At 59.5% G+C, this 15,217-nt stretch overlaps 1 protein-coding gene across 1 annotated transcript in view; it reads right to left on the reverse strand.

Annotated features, from left to right (window-relative positions):
• The window catches only part of ADAMTS10 (ADAM metallopeptidase with thrombospondin type 1 motif 10), a 53,099-nt gene that overhangs the window by 19,047 nt on the left and 18,835 nt on the right, over window positions 1-15,217 (reverse strand). Inside the window, exons 4-11 of the mRNA XM_068165085.1 lie at window positions 12,410-12,569; window positions 11,213-11,430; window positions 8,365-8,448; window positions 7,433-7,578; window positions 5,362-5,405; window positions 4,830-4,935; window positions 4,537-4,683; window positions 3,350-3,491 (exon numbers count right to left, since the gene is read on the reverse strand). Of these exons, the coding sequence (XP_068021186.1) occupies window positions 3,350-3,491; window positions 4,537-4,683; window positions 4,830-4,935; window positions 5,362-5,405; window positions 7,433-7,578; window positions 8,365-8,448; window positions 11,213-11,430; window positions 12,410-12,569 (1,047 nt within the window). The remainder of the gene's footprint in view (window positions 1-3,349; window positions 3,492-4,536; window positions 4,684-4,829; window positions 4,936-5,361; window positions 5,406-7,432; window positions 7,579-8,364; window positions 8,449-11,212; window positions 11,431-12,409; window positions 12,570-15,217) is intronic.

The raw sequence follows: 15,217 nt of genomic DNA on the forward strand, positions 1-15,217 counted from the left end.
TTGAGGAGCACCAGCTGGGCTGGGACATGGGGGGACAGGGGGGGTTCAGCATGGGGGTAGGGGAAAAGCAGGATCAGATCTTGCAAGGTGTAGCCAGCTGCAGTCCCCCAGCTCCCTGGGCACCCTGGGGCAGGCTCTCACCACCCTCAGTGTGCAGAATTTCTTCCTTCTCTCTAGCTTAAATCTCCCTCATTGAGTTCCAAGCCATCCCCCCTTGTCCTGTCACAAAGGCCCTGCTCAAAGGCCCTGTCCCCAGCTTTCTGCTCAGCCCCTTAAGCTCTGAAAGGCCACCAGGAGGTCTCCCTGGAGCCTTCTCCTCTCCAGGCTGCACAACCCCAACTCTCTCAGCCTGGCCTCACAGCAGAGGGCTTCCACCCTCTGATCATTGCTGTAGCCTCTGCTGGCCCCACTCCAACCAGGGTGGGCTGAGGGACCTGCTGTGGGGTGCTGGGACAGTGACCTCCTGCCTGCCCCTGTGGCAGTGTCCCCCACAGGGCAGCTGCCAGCCAGGGAGCAGCCTGCTCCCCCCCCCTGCAGCCTGCTCCCCCCACTGCAGCCTGCTCCCCCCACTGCAGCCTGCTCCCCTCACTGCAGCCTGCTCCTCACACTGCAGCCTGCTCCCCCCACTGCAGCCTGCTCCCCACACTGCAGCCTGCTCCCCCCCACTGCAGCCTGCTCCTCACACTGCAGCCTGCTCCCCCCCCCTGCAGCCTTGCCCCAGCCTTCCAGCCAGGCAGCAGCCTGCTCCCCCCCTGCAGCCTGCTCCCCCCCCTGCAGCCTGCTCCTCACACTGCAGCCTGCTCCTCACACTGCAGCCTGCTCCCCCCCCCTGCAGCCTGCTCCCCACCCCTGCAGCCTGCTCCCCACACTGCAGCCTGCTCCCCACACTGCAGCCCTCACACTGCAGCCTGCTCCCCCCCCTGCAGCCTGCTCCCCACCCCTGCAGCCTGCTCCCCACACTGCAGCCTGCTCCCCCCCCTGCAGCCTGCTCCCCTCACTGCAGCCTGCTCCCCACCCCTGCAGCCTGCTCCCCACCCCTGCAGCCTGCTCCCCACACTGCAGCCCTCACACTGCAGCCTGCTCCCCCCCCTGCAGCCTGCTCCCCACCCCTGCAGCCTGGCCCCAGCCTTCCAGCCAGGCACTGCTGCAGCCTGCCCAGGGCTGGGCTCTCCCCAGCCACTGACAGCCCTGCAGCTCAGCTGGCAGCCACTGGGAATCCTCCTCACTGCTACCAAGAAGGGTGAAAGGATGAGCTCAGGACTTCCCTGCTCCCCTCCTGGTCCTAGGGCAGAGTGCCACAGGGCAAGGAAACCCCCCCAGGGTCTGGGCCAAGGAGAGCAGCTCTGAGACATGAAGGATTTGGGGTCCCAGCTCCTCTGCCAAAGCAGAGCAGAAGGTCTCTTCAGTCTTCAGAAGGCATCTACCCCCTCACTGCTCTTGCAGAGCCAGCCTGACTGGAGCTCCTCTGAGGTCTCTTCCCTCTGTGTCACCAAGAGAGAGGTCTTCCAAGCCTTGCCCAGTGACTTCTGCTTCCTCTGTCTTCGTTATCCCTATTCATTACCTGCTCAGTACCAGCAGGTTGCCCGGAGAGGTGCCAGATGCCCCATGCCTGGAACCACTCCAGGTCAGGCTCTCTGGGGCTCTGAGCAACCTGCTCTGGTTGCTGACTGCAGGGGGTAGGTCTAGATGAGCTTTAAAGCTCCCTTCCAAGCCAGGCCAGTCTGGAACTCCATGGAGGAAAGGACCCTGCTGTGTCTGTGTCCTCACCCTGAGCACAGGATGGGTGGCCCTAGACATCTGCCCAGGTTTATCCACACACACTTGAGCCCTTCCAGCCTCTGGGTTCCTCCCAAGCAGCAAGCAAGGCTGGCTGGGCTGGAAGGGTCATCACAAGGACACCTTGTGCCGTTGTGAGCCTTGGCTACATACAGGAAGTGTCTGTCCCAGCTAAAAATGAGCTGGGAAAGAGGCAGGGCGAGGTGGGGAGCTCCCATTCCACTGCCTCTGGCTCAGCTGAGGGGAGGCACAGGCTGCAGGGGGTAGCAGCTGGCATCAGACACCACAGCAGCCCAGGGGGGCCTGGCTGAGGGGCTGCAGCTTGGCTGTCAGCTGCCACCTTGGGAGACCAGCAGCAGCCAAGGTGTTAGACAGAGGCAAGAGATCTCTTACAGAGTCAGAGAATTGTCTGGGTTGGAAAAGCCCTCTGAGGTCACCCAGTCCAGCCAGCAGCCCAACACCTCCATGGCCACCAAACCCTGGCCCCGAGTGCCATGGCCACAGGTTCCTTGAGACCTCCAGGGCTGGGGACTCCACCACCTCCCTGAGCAGCCTGTGCCAGGCCCTGGCCACTCTGGCAGCAAAGCCATTTCCCCTAATCTCCAACCTCAGCCTCCCCTGGCACAGCTTCAGGCCTAATCTGATCCAAAGTGAGCTGAGGCCAACCACAGTGGACAGCAACCAACCTCCTGTGAGCTCTCATGGGGGAGCAACGTGAACGAGCTCAGGGGGGGACAGGCTGGAGCCCTTCACCTGCAGCAGGACAGCAAAGCTGTGTGGGCAGCCCCCCAGGAGCCCTTTCACACAATCAGCCAGGCTGGAGGAGACCTCCAAGATCACCAAGTCCAACTGATCACCCAACCCTATCTAATCAACCAGACCATGGCACTGAGTGCCTCATCCAGGCTCTTCTTAAACACCCCCAGGGACGTTGACCCCACACCTCCCTGGGCAGCACATCCCAAGGGCCAATCTCTCTTGCTGGGAAGAGCTTCTTGCTAAGGTCAAGCCTAAACCTCCCCTGGCACAGCTTGAGACTGTGTCCTCTTGTTCTGGTGCTGGGTGCCTGGGAGAAGAGACCAACCCCCAGCTGGCTACAGCCTCCCTTCAGGTAGCTGTAGAGAGCAAGAAGGTCTCCCCTGAGCCTCCTCTTCTCCAGGCTAAACACCCCCAGCTCCTTCAGCTGCTCTTCACAGGGCTGTGCTCCAGCCCCCTCCCCAGCCTTGTGCTCCAGCCCCCTCCCAGGCCTTGTGCTCCAGCCCCCTCCCCAGCCTTGTGCTCCAGCCCCCTCCCAGGCCTTGTGCTCCAGCCCCCTCCCAGGCCTTGTGCTCCAGCCCCCTCCCAGGCCCTGCTGCCCTTCTCTGGCCACATTCCAGCATCTCAACCTCTTTCTTGACCTGAGGAGCCCAGAGCCGGACACAGCCCTCGAGCTGTGGCCTCACCAGCGCCGAGTGCAGGGGCAGGATGACCTCCCTGCTCCTGCTGGCCACACTGCTGCTGGCACTCGTGTCCTTTGTCCTTCCCCCCTTCCTCCAGCCCCTGGGAACCATAGTAAAGCAGGAAGGCTCTCTACCCCGTATTTACACTGGCGAGATTTGACTCCGTACTGGAAGCGGCACTGCTCGTCCGCGTCGTACGCCTGCCCCGGCGCCACCGTCGGGTAGAGGAAGTCCTGCTTGGGAGGAGCATTGTTCAGGCACAGTCCCATCCCTGAGCTGCACGTGGGAGAGAGAGGAGAAAGCAGAGCTCAGGAAGGCTTGGCCTGGAGGAGAGTGTCCTACGGGTGGAGGTGGCAGGAAGGGCTGGAGGAGAGCGTCCTGCTAGGAGAGTGTCCTACAGGCGGAGGTGAAGGAAGGTTCATAGCTGAGTGTCCCACAAAAGGAGGCAGGGGAAGGCTCACAGGAGGGCATCCTACAGGTGGAGGGGGGAGGGAGGGTTGGAGGAAAGTGTCCTGCAAGTAGAGGTGAGGGAAGGTTCATAGGAGAGTGTCCTACAAGTGGAGGTGAGAGGTTGTAGGAGGGTGTCCTACAAGTGGAGGTGAAGGAAGGTTCCTAGGAGAGTGTCCTACAGGAGGAGGTGAGAGGTTGTAGGAGGGTGTCCTACAGGAGGAGGTGAAGGAAGGTTCATAGGAGAGTGTTCTACAAGTGGAGGTGACAAGAAGGGTTGTAGGAGAGTGTCCTACAGGAGGAGAAGGAAGGTTCATAGGAGAGTGTTCTACAAGTGGAGGTGACAAGAAGGGTTGTAGGAGAGTGTCCTACAGGAGGAGGTGAAGGAAGGTTCATAGGAGAGTGTTCTACAAGTGGAGGTGGTAGGAAGGGTTGTAGGAGAGTGTCCTACAGGAGGAGAAGGAAGGTTCATAGGTGAGTGCCCTACAAGAGGAGGTGAGAGGTTGTAGGAGGGTGTCCTACAAGTGGAGGTGAAGGAAGGTTCCTAGGAGAGTGTCCTACAGGAGGAGGTGAAGGAAGGTTCCTAGGATCTGTTTGTGAAGCTTCTGGGAGTGGGAAAGCTAACCCAAGGTCTCCTAGGTGCCAGGCAGGTGGGATTGGTGCCTTCTGCAGGCAAGCAAATCATGGAAGCACCTCCAGGAAGGAAGGAAAGCAGCTGGCTCTGGGGGCAGGATGGGTGCTGGCAGGCAGGGCAGGAGGTGCTGGGGCCCTGCGCTTCGGGGGCTTGGCTTGGGCTCTACCACCTCCGCGAGAGGCTGGGAGAGGTCTGCTGGCTGCAAGGTAGGAGGGAGGGCAAGGTGGGAAGGATCCTTACTCCAGGAAGCTGGTGATGTAGTCCCTGCTGCAGGTGGACCAGACAAAGGGGTTGGTTTTCATGGTGATGTGAGCAGCCATCAGCTTGGCTGTCTCCTGCCCGCGGGAGCCGCAGCTGTTGCCGACCCCGTCGTGGTTCATGCCAAACCTGAGAGCATCACCAAGGCAAGAGAGAGAGCTCAGCTGTGCTGCCCTGGGCACCTCTGGGTCGTCCCCAGGAAGGAGGTTTCAGCTCCTGTGGGCAGGGACAGAGGCAGAGGAGCCCTGCCCTGCGCCGGCCGGCCCCGCACTCACGTGTGGCCGATCTCGTGGGCGATGGTGAAGGCTGTGGCCAGCCCAATGTCCTCATTGATGCTGCAGCTCCTCTCTCGCTCACACATCCCACCCACGGGGGCCAGGCCTAGGGAAGCCAGGCAGAGATTGTCACAAAGGCCCCAGGGATGCCACAGGAGGTCAGCACAGAGCAGCTGTCGGGGGCACAGGCGGCGTTTGGGCACTATCTGATCCCCTCCTTGCTCACTGGCACCTTGAGCAGAGCCTGCTGGCTTCTTCCCAGCAGCAGCAGGGAGCTTTGGGATGCTCTCTTGGCAGTCACCAGAGGCTCACAGAATTGGTTTGGGTGGAAGAGACCTTCAAGATCACCCAGTCTAACCCTTAACCCAGCACCACTGAACTACAGCCCTCAGCACCACACCTACCCAGGAGGTGCCTGCAAGGTCCCTACCACCTACCCAGGAGGTGCCTGCCAGCTCCCTACACCACCTCCCCAGGTGCCTGCAAGGTCCCCAGCACCTCCCCAGGTGCCTGCAAGGTCCCCAGCACCTACCCAGAGTGCCACAGGGTTTGTTCTTGTAGATGCAGATGTCGTATCTGCAAGGAAGAGAAGGCAGCAGTTAAGAATCATTGAATGCTTTGGGTTGGAAGGGACCTTAAAGGGCGTTGCCAAGGCTCCCAACTAGCACAGCTCCATCCCACTGGTGTGGTCACACCCAGACCACACCTGAACCACACCTAAACCACCCCCAGAGCAGCCCACAGCTCCCTGCAACACTTTTGGGGTGGAAAGTGCCAAGTGCAAGAGGTGAGGCACCTCTGGTCCAGCACAAGGCTGAGGCTCCTCCTTGAATCACAGCATCCTGGAACGGATTTGGCTGCAGAAGGCTTTGAAGACCACCAGGTCCAACCAGCAGCCAGGACACCACTGAGCCATGGCCCTCAGCACCACCTCTACACCACTCCAAGGATGGAGACTCCACCACTGGTGTGGGCTTGGGGGGACACCCAGGACACAAGAGCAGGAATTAACCTGAGATGCCAACCGTGGTGTGGGTTTTGGGGGACACCCAGCACTGCTCACCCTGGTGGCACCCAGGGGGCAAGAGTGGGCAAGCAGCAAGCTGAGGGCACACGATGGGTTAAGCACAGCATCCTTGCTGCTGTCCTTTTGGCCCCTGGAAGTGTCCAAAGCTCTCACCCCTGGCAGGAGACCCAGCTGAGTGCAAACCATTTGTTGCTTTGTTTTTTGAGCAAATTCTGCTGAAGCCTTTGGAGGCTCTGGGTCTGACACAGCCCTGCAAGGAGCGGGGGTGTGGGGAAGGAAAAAGCCCAAAGCTCAGCAAGATGTTATCTGGAGACAGGGAATTTATTAGAGACCGGATGTGCTGGTGCTGTCCAAGCCTGCAGAGCTGCTTTGGGTTAGCTCAAACATCTGGTGGGAGGCTGAAGGACTCGGAGCAGGCATCCACATCCCATATGTGTGCTGGGAGGGAAGGGGCTGCAGCCCTGGGAGGGGGGAAAAGCAGAGGCTGCAGCCCTGGGAGGGGGGAAAAGCAGAGGGAAGACACCAGAGGACAACATCTGCCCTGAAGCCCCTGGCTGGCTGCAGGGGAGCTGCCCAGGGGCCAGCCTGAGGGAGTGTTTTAGCAGTGGGGGTGCCCTGGGTGACCTCCAAATCCCCCTTCTGATCCACCTCGTGCTGGGCTGCTGTGGCTCAGGTTTGTTGCCTCACCAGGCAGAGCAGTGTTGCTCATCAGAGCCACTGGGACCCTCCCAGGCTGCACTGAAGATGTGTTGGGTGGGGGTGGAGGTACCTAGCACCCAGGGGAGCTGCCCAGGGGCCAGCCTGAGGGAACAACCACTGCCAGGCAGCTGGTGGCATGGGCAAGATGAAGCCCTCAGGCAGATGGAAGGCAGCTGCACAGAGGGGATAATGGAGAAGGGAAGGAGAAGGGAAGGAGAAGGGAAGGAGAAGGGAAGGAGAAGGGAAGGAGAAGGGAAGGAGAAGGGAAGGAGAAGGGAAGGAGAAGGGAAGGAGAAGGGAAGGAGAAGGGAAGGAGAAGGGAAGGAGAAGGGAAGGAGAAGGGAAGGAGAAGGGAAGGAGAAGGGAAGGAGAAGGGAAGGAGAAGGGAAGGAGAAGGGAAGGAGAAGGGAAGGAGAAGGGAAGGAGAAGGGAAGGAGAAGGGAAGGAGAAGGGAAGGAGAAGGGAAGGAGAAGGGAAGGAGAAGGGAAGGAGAAGGGAAGGAGAAGGGAAGGAGAAGGGAAGGAGAAGGGAAGGAGAAGGGAAGGAGAAGGGAAGGAGAAGGGAAGGAGAAGGGAAGGAGAAGGGAAGGAGAAGGGAAGGAGAAGGGAAGGAGAAGGGAAGGAGAAGGGAAGGAGAAGGGAAGGGGAAGGGAAGAAGAGAAGGAGAGCAGAGCAGCAGAGTAGAGCAGAGCAGCAGAGTAGAGCAGAGCAGAGCAGGAGTAGAACAGAGTAGAATTAAGCAGGTTGGAAGAGACCTTTGAGATCAGGGAGTCCAACCTCTCACCCAACACCATCTGATCAACTCAACCCTGGCACCAAGCAGCCCACCCAGGCTCTTCCTAACCCCCCCAGGGCTGCAGGGTGAGGCCAGCCCTCACCTGGTGATGAGCACGGCGGTGTCGTGGTTGGCGATCCCGTTCTCGGGAATGGCATTCCCGTTGCCATTCCTGTTCACAATGGATTTCTGCCACTTGCAGAAGCTGTCCAGGGATTTCCCAGCGTGGTGGTTGATCTCCAGTGTGGGCTGGAATGGAAGCAGCAGGACATTGTGTGCCCCCAGGACAGCTCTGAGGCGAAGGCACTGCCTGTCCCCGTGCCAGCACCACGCCAGCTGCCCTCCCCTCGCCTGGAGGCCAGGAGAAAGCAGGACCCAGAGAGCACTAAAGCTACTTAGAATCATGGAACTGTCAGGGTTGGAAGGGAGCTCAAGGCTCAGCCAGCTCCAACTCCCCTGCCATGGGCAGGGACACCTCACACCACAGCAGGTTGCTCACAGCCACCTCCAGCCTGGCTGCAAACACCTCCAGGCAGGAGGCTTCCACCACCTCCCTGGGCAGCCTGTGCCAGGCTCTCACCACCCTCATGGGGAACAACTTCTTCCTGACAGCCAATCTGAATCTACCCACTTCTGGTTTTGCTCCATCTCCCCCCAGTCCTATCACTCCCTGACACCCTCAGAAGTCCCTCCCCAGCTTTCCTGTAGCCCCCTGCAGATCCTGGAAGGCCACAATTAGGTCTCCTCAGAGCCTTCTCCTCTCCAGCCTGCACAATCCTAACTCTCTCACTCTGTCCTCACAGCAGAGCAGCTCCAGCCCTCTGCTCCTCCTCGTGGCCCTTCTCTGGACACCTTCCAGCACCTCCAGCTCCCTCCCACTTAAACCTCCCTAAAGCCATCTCATCACACTGCTCAGAGTCCCAGAGGTCTCCTCAGCCCAGCCCCTGGAGCCAGTGCCCAGCTGCCATGGGAAGGGTGTGGTGCACCCAAGGGTGACACAGCCCCATGGCAGCAGCTCAGCCAAGGTCACCTTACCTGGTCCTCGGTGAGGAGGATCAGCCTGGTCACCAGGATGTTGACAATATTGCCCAGACTCGAGTCCTGGAAAAGTTTGGCAACCTGACCTCCAAGAAACAAGAAAAGAGGAGTCTTAAAAATGAGCTCCCTGGCTGGGCAGTGCTGTGGGCAGGCAGGGAGCTGGCATCTGCTGGGCACCCAGGGGAGGGCAACCGGGCTGCAGGCTCTGGGCACAATCCTGTCAGGAAGCAGAGCTGAGTGTGGGGCTCCATGGCAGCCCCTGGACTGCAGAACCTCCCAAACCATGCTCAGACCTCACTGTCTCCTTCTGGGGAGACTGAAGCAGTGAAGCCAGCATCTCCCCAGCTCAGGAGGGACAGAGAACTGCTGGAGAGAGTCCAGAGGAGGCTGCAAAGCTGCTGAGGGGCCTGGAGCAGCTCTGTGAGGAGCAAAGGCTGAGAGCCCTGGGGCTGAGAGCCTGGAGCAGAGCAGCCCCAGGGGGAGCTGAGCAGTGGCTGTGAATATCTACAGGGTGGAGGCCATGAGGATGGGGCTGGGCTCCTCTCAGTGGTACCCAGGGGTAGGATATGGGGCAGTGGACACAAACTGGAGCCCAGGAGGTTCCATCTGAGCAGGAGGAGAAACTGCTTTGGTGTGAGGCTGCTGGAGCCCTGGAGCAGGCTGCCCAGAGAGGTTGTGGAGTCTCCTTCTCTGCAGAGCTTCCAAAACCTGCTTGGACATGATCCTGAGCAACCTGATCCAGGCACTCCTGTGTCATCAGGGGGTTGGACTGGATGGTCTCCAGAGGTCCCCTCCAGCCCCTACCACTCTGTGGTTCTGTGATCTCACCACACCTGCTCCTTGCCTGGGGCTGAGGTGGCGAAGGGGAAGCCTCCTGGTCCTGGAGGAAGCTTTGCTGGCTGCCCGTCGGCAGGGAAGGACACACAGAGCATCCCCCAGAGCTCTGCCCCCAGCCCGCGGCTGCTTCAGAGCAGCTGAGAGCCAGGAAGGGAATGGTTTGAAATCTGGCATCTTGCTTTAGAAATGCAAACAGAGCAGCCCGTGAAAAGAGCTCCTGCCGAGGCCAGGACAAAGAACCATCACAGAGGGGCTTTCAGCGGCTGATGGATAACTTCCAAACCCATCTCACCTCACAGGAGGACTCAGCACGGCCGATTCAGGCTGTTAATGCATCCAGCCTGGTATCCTGCCACCAGCAGTGACCCAACTCATCAGATCATCAGAGGAAGCTCCTCAGCGGCGGGCTGGGGAGCAGGAGGCTATCACTGCCTCCCCATCACACCCATCAGCCCCCCAGGCGTGAGAGCTCCGAGGCCTTCTGCTTTCCCATGTGTTCCTCAGCCCCGCTGCCCCATTTGCAATGCTAATTCGAGATGAGAGATGCTGCTCAAAGAAAGGGCTTTGTTCTGCAGCTCTGGCCTGCAGCATGGCCAGGCAGCCCAGGCTTTACCTCTCCTGCAGAGCCTTCCCTACCCAACCCATCCCTCCAGGCTCTAGAGCGTCCCTGGCTCACCAGCAGCAGCAGCCTGGGACTTTTGACCCAAGCCTCTTGCTCTGGATGGGGATGGGGAGAAACCACTGCCACAGAATCATGGAATCCTTCAGGCTGGAAAGGACCTTCAGGATCATTAAGTCCAAGCATTAACTCAACACTACCAAGTCTGCTGCTAAACCATGCCCCTCAGCACCACATCTGCACAACTGCAGGCATGGGCACTCCACCACGGCCCTGGGCAGCCTGGGCCAGGCTTTGACAACCCTTTTGGGGAAGAAATTGTTCCTCTTGTCCAACCTAAACCTCCCCTGGGGCAACCTGAGGCCATTTCCTCCTGTCCTATAAACTGATACTAGGGAGAAGAGACCAACCCCCAGCTAGCTCCAGACTCCTTGCAGGGAGCTGCAGAGAGCAATGAGGTCTCCCTCAGCCTCTTCTTCTCCAGGCTCAACCCCCCCAGCTCCCTCAGCTGCTCCTCCCCAGCCCTGTTCTCCAGACCCTTCCCCAGCTTCCTTGCCCTTCTGTGGACCCACTTCCACCACCTCAATGTCCTTCTTGGAGTGAGGCTCCCAAAGCTGAACCCAGTAGAATAGAATAGAATTAACCAGGTTGGAAATTACCTCAGAGATCATCAAGTCCAAGCTGTCACCCAACACCATCTGATCAGCTAAACCATGGCACCAAGGGCCTCATCCAGTCCCCTCTTGAACACCTCCAGGGATGGGGACTCCACCACCTCCCTGGGCAGCACATCCCAAGGGCCAATCTCTCTTGCTGGGAAGAATTTCTTCCTCACCTCCAGCCTAAACCTCCCCTGGCACAGCTTGAGACTGTGTCCTCTTGTTCTGGTGCTGCTTGCCTGGGAGAAGAGACCAACCCCCACCTGGCTACAACCTCCCTTCAGGGAGTTGTAGAGAGCAAGAAGGTCTCCCCTGAGCCTCCTCTTCTGCAGGCTAAGCAACCCCAGCTCCCTCAGCCTCTCCTCCCAGGGCTGTGCTCCAGACCCCCCCCCAGCTTTGTTGCCCTTCTCTGGACACCTTCCAGCATCTCGAGGTCCTTTCCAACCTAAGTGATACTGTGATACTGTGATCTCAACCTCTTTCCTAAGCTGAGGGGCCCAGAACTGGGACACAGGACTGCAGCTGAGACTCCTGGGTGCTCTCCCAGCTCAGCCCTCACTCCCCCACCGCACTCCCACCCGCTTCGTCCTCTCTCAGGTCGCAGAACCACCATGCCCCCAGCCCCTCCCCCAGCCCGCCCCAGAGAGTGGGGATGGGCAGGATTGAATCCCTGCCTGCTGCCCGGGGTGCCCCCTGCCCCCCTGGCTCATGCTGTGGTTATAACACTTACAATATTCATGATGGCCAGGATGTACTGCTCGATGTCCCTGCGCCCGTGGTACCCAACCATCATCTTGTCGGCCACCACCAGCGTCTCCACGTAGCGCTCCGTGCTCACAGAGCGCTTGAGGGGCAGCTGCCCCCGCTGGCTGTGGTTGCCTGATGGCTTCAGGGGGGAGGGCTTCAGTGACCTCAGCCACCAGTGCCTCCCCTTCCACGGCTTCTCGTCTGAGGAGGGAAAGAGATTCACCAAACCGTTGGGTCGGGAGGGACCCCAAAGGTCATCCAGTTCCAAACCCCCAAAGGTCATCCAGTTCCAACCCCTCCAAAGGTCATCCAGTTCCAACCCCCCCAAAGGTCATCCAGTTCCAACCCCCCACTGCCATGGGACACCTCCCACCAGCCCATGGTTGCTCCTCCAAGCTGGCCTTGGGCACCTGCAGGGAGGAGGCAGCCACAGCCTTCCTGGGCAGCCTGCTCCAGTGTCTCCCCACCCTCACTGGCAAGGATTGCTTCCTCATCTCCAGTCTCCATCTCCTCTTTTCCAGCTCAAAGCCATCACCCCTGTCCTGTCACTCCAGGCCCTGGTCAAAAGTCCCTCCCCAGCTCTTACAGCCCCTCCCCACTGTAAGATCTCCACTTGTATCCTCCACCGTTCCCAGCAAGGGTGGATGATGGAATCATGGGATGTTAAGGGCTGGAAGGGGTCTCAAAAGCTCCTGCAGTCCAACCCCCCTGCCAGAGCAGGATCACCCAGAGCAGAGCACACAGGAAGGCATCCAGGCAGGTGCAGATGTGGGATGGGACTCTCCATTTCAGTAGGATGCTCCACAGCTCCAGCCTGGCTTGCTGGACATCCCCAGCTCCACAGCACTCCCTGCACCACTGGCTCTGGGTGCACCAAGAGCTGTGGCTGCAAACTCAACTCCTCCAGAGCCCAACAGAGGGGGAGGGAAGACACAGGAGGACAACATCTGCCCTGAAGCCCCTGCCTGGTTGCAGGGGAACTGCCCAGGGGCCAGCCTGAGGGAGTGTTTTAGCAGTGGGGGTGTCCTGGGTGACCTCCAAATCCCCCTCCTGATCCCCCTCATTGTGGGCTGCTGTGGCTCAGGTTTGTTGCCTCGCCAGGCAGAGCAGTGTTGCTCATCAGAGCCACTGGGACCCTCCCAGGCTGCACTGAGGCTGTGTTGGGTGGGGGTGGAGGTACCTAGCACGCCACAGGCTGCATCCATGTGTGGGTACTGCAGAGATGACCTCTTGTAGACGACGTGGGGGCTGCCCTTGCCCTCGCTGCCTGCGCTGACGTTGGCCCCCGGGCTCAGCGGCTCGATGAAGTATTCCTCCTCATCCGCCACAATCACCCCATGCTGCAGGAGGGAAGGGATGGAAAGGCAATGAAAGAGGTGGAGGAGAGCTGGGGTGACCTGCTGGTGGCTCCTCCTAGCCAGCTTCCAGATGATGAAGCAGCAAATAGCTGAGGCCTGACAAACGCTTTGGAGGATGTGAAGGGATCCTCCCTGGAGGAACCTGGAGGGCAGAGCAGAGCAAACTGAGCCAGGTGGTTGTGGGTGCCCTGGGCCAGCTGTGCTCCCTGAAGTCCTCTGGGAATGACCATTTCTCCTTGCAGAGCTATGAATGAGTTGCTTCCTACCCCACCCACTCAGCCCGAGTGGGATCCTGAATCCCATCCCTACAGCTAGCAGCACCACTCAGCAGTGAGAGCTACCTCCCCTGCTTCTCAGCCTCACCAAAGCACCTTTGGAAGCAGCTCAGGACCATCCCCACCAGCTGGGAAGCTCAGGCTCAGAGCTGCAGAGAAGTGGATGGGCATCACATCGTGGGCAAGCTTGTGCCAGTTGCCCCTGGTCCTGCCATGGGGCACCACTGACAGCTCTCTGCTGGTGCTGTCCTTTGGATGCCACCAGCTCCTCTCTGTGCAAGGGGCACAGAAGCCCTGGTCTGGCAGGACAGGGAGTGGAGGAAGCAGATCTCTGTAAAACACCTCGAGGTCCTTGCCTGGAAGGCACCACCTTGCATGGAGGGTGCTGGTGGGGGACAGCCCCTCCGGGGCAGACGCTGCCTCCACCACAGCTCTCTGCCCCTCTGCCTCCCTGCCCCAACAGCTGAATCGGGGCAGTGTGTGCTCAGCAAAGTCCCCATCTCAGGAGTGCTGGGGGATTTCCTCCTGCACCAGGCTCTGTTGCTCTTGGCTCAGCTCCAGTGTTCCAAGCACAAGTGAGGTACTGTGAGGTGAGCCTGGCGAGGGCTGCCGAGCGGCAGCCTGCGGAGCCAGCTGGCTGCCGGCGTGCTGGGACGGGGAGAAGGAGGTCACCACCAGCTTGGGGCAGAGCAAATCCTGCCCCCCTGCCCCCCCCCAAACCCCTGTGTGGATGGAAAAGGGTCATCCTTGCTTCACCACCCCCCAAGCAGGAGGCTCCTCTGCTTGTCTGACGTCCTTCAGCTATCAGAGGAGCCTGGAAGCTGCCCCAGCGCTGACCCTCACAGACCAAGCGCTGAGGTCCAGGCGCTGGACGTTGACAGAAGGCTGTTGAAAGGGGGTGGTGAGAGGCCCTTGGAGAGATCCCTGTGGTTTGTGGGGGAGCTCAGCTGGATATCCTGTCTGTGATTCACCCAGGTCATCTGCAGAGCAAGGATGCTTCATGCTATTAGCTCAGGACCGCACGTAAGAGCAGCACAGCCACAGGCTGCAGCTCAGTTCCTCCTCCTCCTCCTGCAGGCACACCAGGGCCAGCTGCCTTGCTCCAGGTCCATGCTGGCTTCAGGAGGGCTTCTCAGGTGAGAGCACCATCCCAGCAGAGACACAAGGGGCTGAAATCCTGCCCTTTGACCTGTCCTCTGGTGAGCTCTGACACAAGAGAAGAGGCAGTGGCATTTCCGCCCTGAAGTTGCTTTTCTCCTTGCTGGGATTTCTTGTTGGTTTTTAACACTGGTAGGACACAGGTCCTGAGGATCTTCTGCAGGCAAAGGGATGAAACCTGCCTTTGCTCTGCCAGGAATTTCAGCTCCTGGCCAGGCTGAGGCAAAGCTGCCCCTGGGCTGCTCCCTGCAGGCTCCAGCTGGGCTCTGCTGGCAGCTCCCAGCTCTGTCTGTCCTGCCTGGACCATTTCACCCTCTGCCTCCAACAGCCAAAGCCTGGGTGACTCTCACAGGATCACAGAGTCATCTGGGTAGGGAAATACCTTTAAGATCATCAAGTCCAACAGTTGACTCAGCACTGCCAGGTCAGCACCAAACCATGGCCCCCAGCACCACATCCACACCGCTGGAAACCCCTCCAGGGATGGGGACTCTGCCACTGCCCTGAGCAGCCTGGGGAACAGGGCTGGTGAGGAGCAGCTGGGGATGTTCACTAACCCAGAAGACCTCAACCTCCAGCTCACCCTTCAGTGCTTTTGTGAGCACCAGGAAATCATCCTGGGCTGCAGCAGAGCTCCCATGTCTAAACAAAGAGCTCAGTGGGGACTGGAGAGCTGATGGAGCTCTGGGTTTTGGCGCTGAGGTGGAAACGTTAGAGCCTGTGATATAATGAGTCAGATTCTCATTCCTCTTAATAACCCTCAGCACTCTTCTGGCACTGCAAGGGAGCCATAAATCAAACAGGAATCCATTCCCACTTGGAAGCTCTTCCACCCTGCCAGAAGGCTGCAGGGAGGTGGAGCTGTAGCAGAAACAGGCAGCTGGCCTCTCAGGTTTTTGCCCCATGTCAGCCCTCCAAGGGAGCCAGCCCCCTCGGGGTCTGCCAGTGGGGTAGGTTTGCTCCATGCCTCCATCTGGCATGGCAGGAAATGTCTGTGGTGAGCCAGAAATGGCAGGAAGAAATCACACAAGAGTCAGGATGGAAGCCCTTAGCCTGTGCCCAGTGCTGGAAGAGCTCATGGATCATACCTGGAGTGGCTTTGAAAGGCTTTTGCCTGCCCTCTTAAAGACCACAGAAGGGGTTGGGTTGGAAGATCATCCAGTTCCAACCCCCCCTGCCATGGGCAGGGACACCTCC

Source organism: Melanerpes formicivorus, unplaced genomic scaffold (genome assembly GCF_026170545.1).
Source record: "Melanerpes formicivorus ecotype bairdi unplaced genomic scaffold, bMelFor1.0.p_v2 SCAF_83, whole genome shotgun sequence".
Classification (NCBI taxonomy): domain Eukaryota; kingdom Metazoa; phylum Chordata; class Aves; order Piciformes; family Picidae; genus Melanerpes; species Melanerpes formicivorus.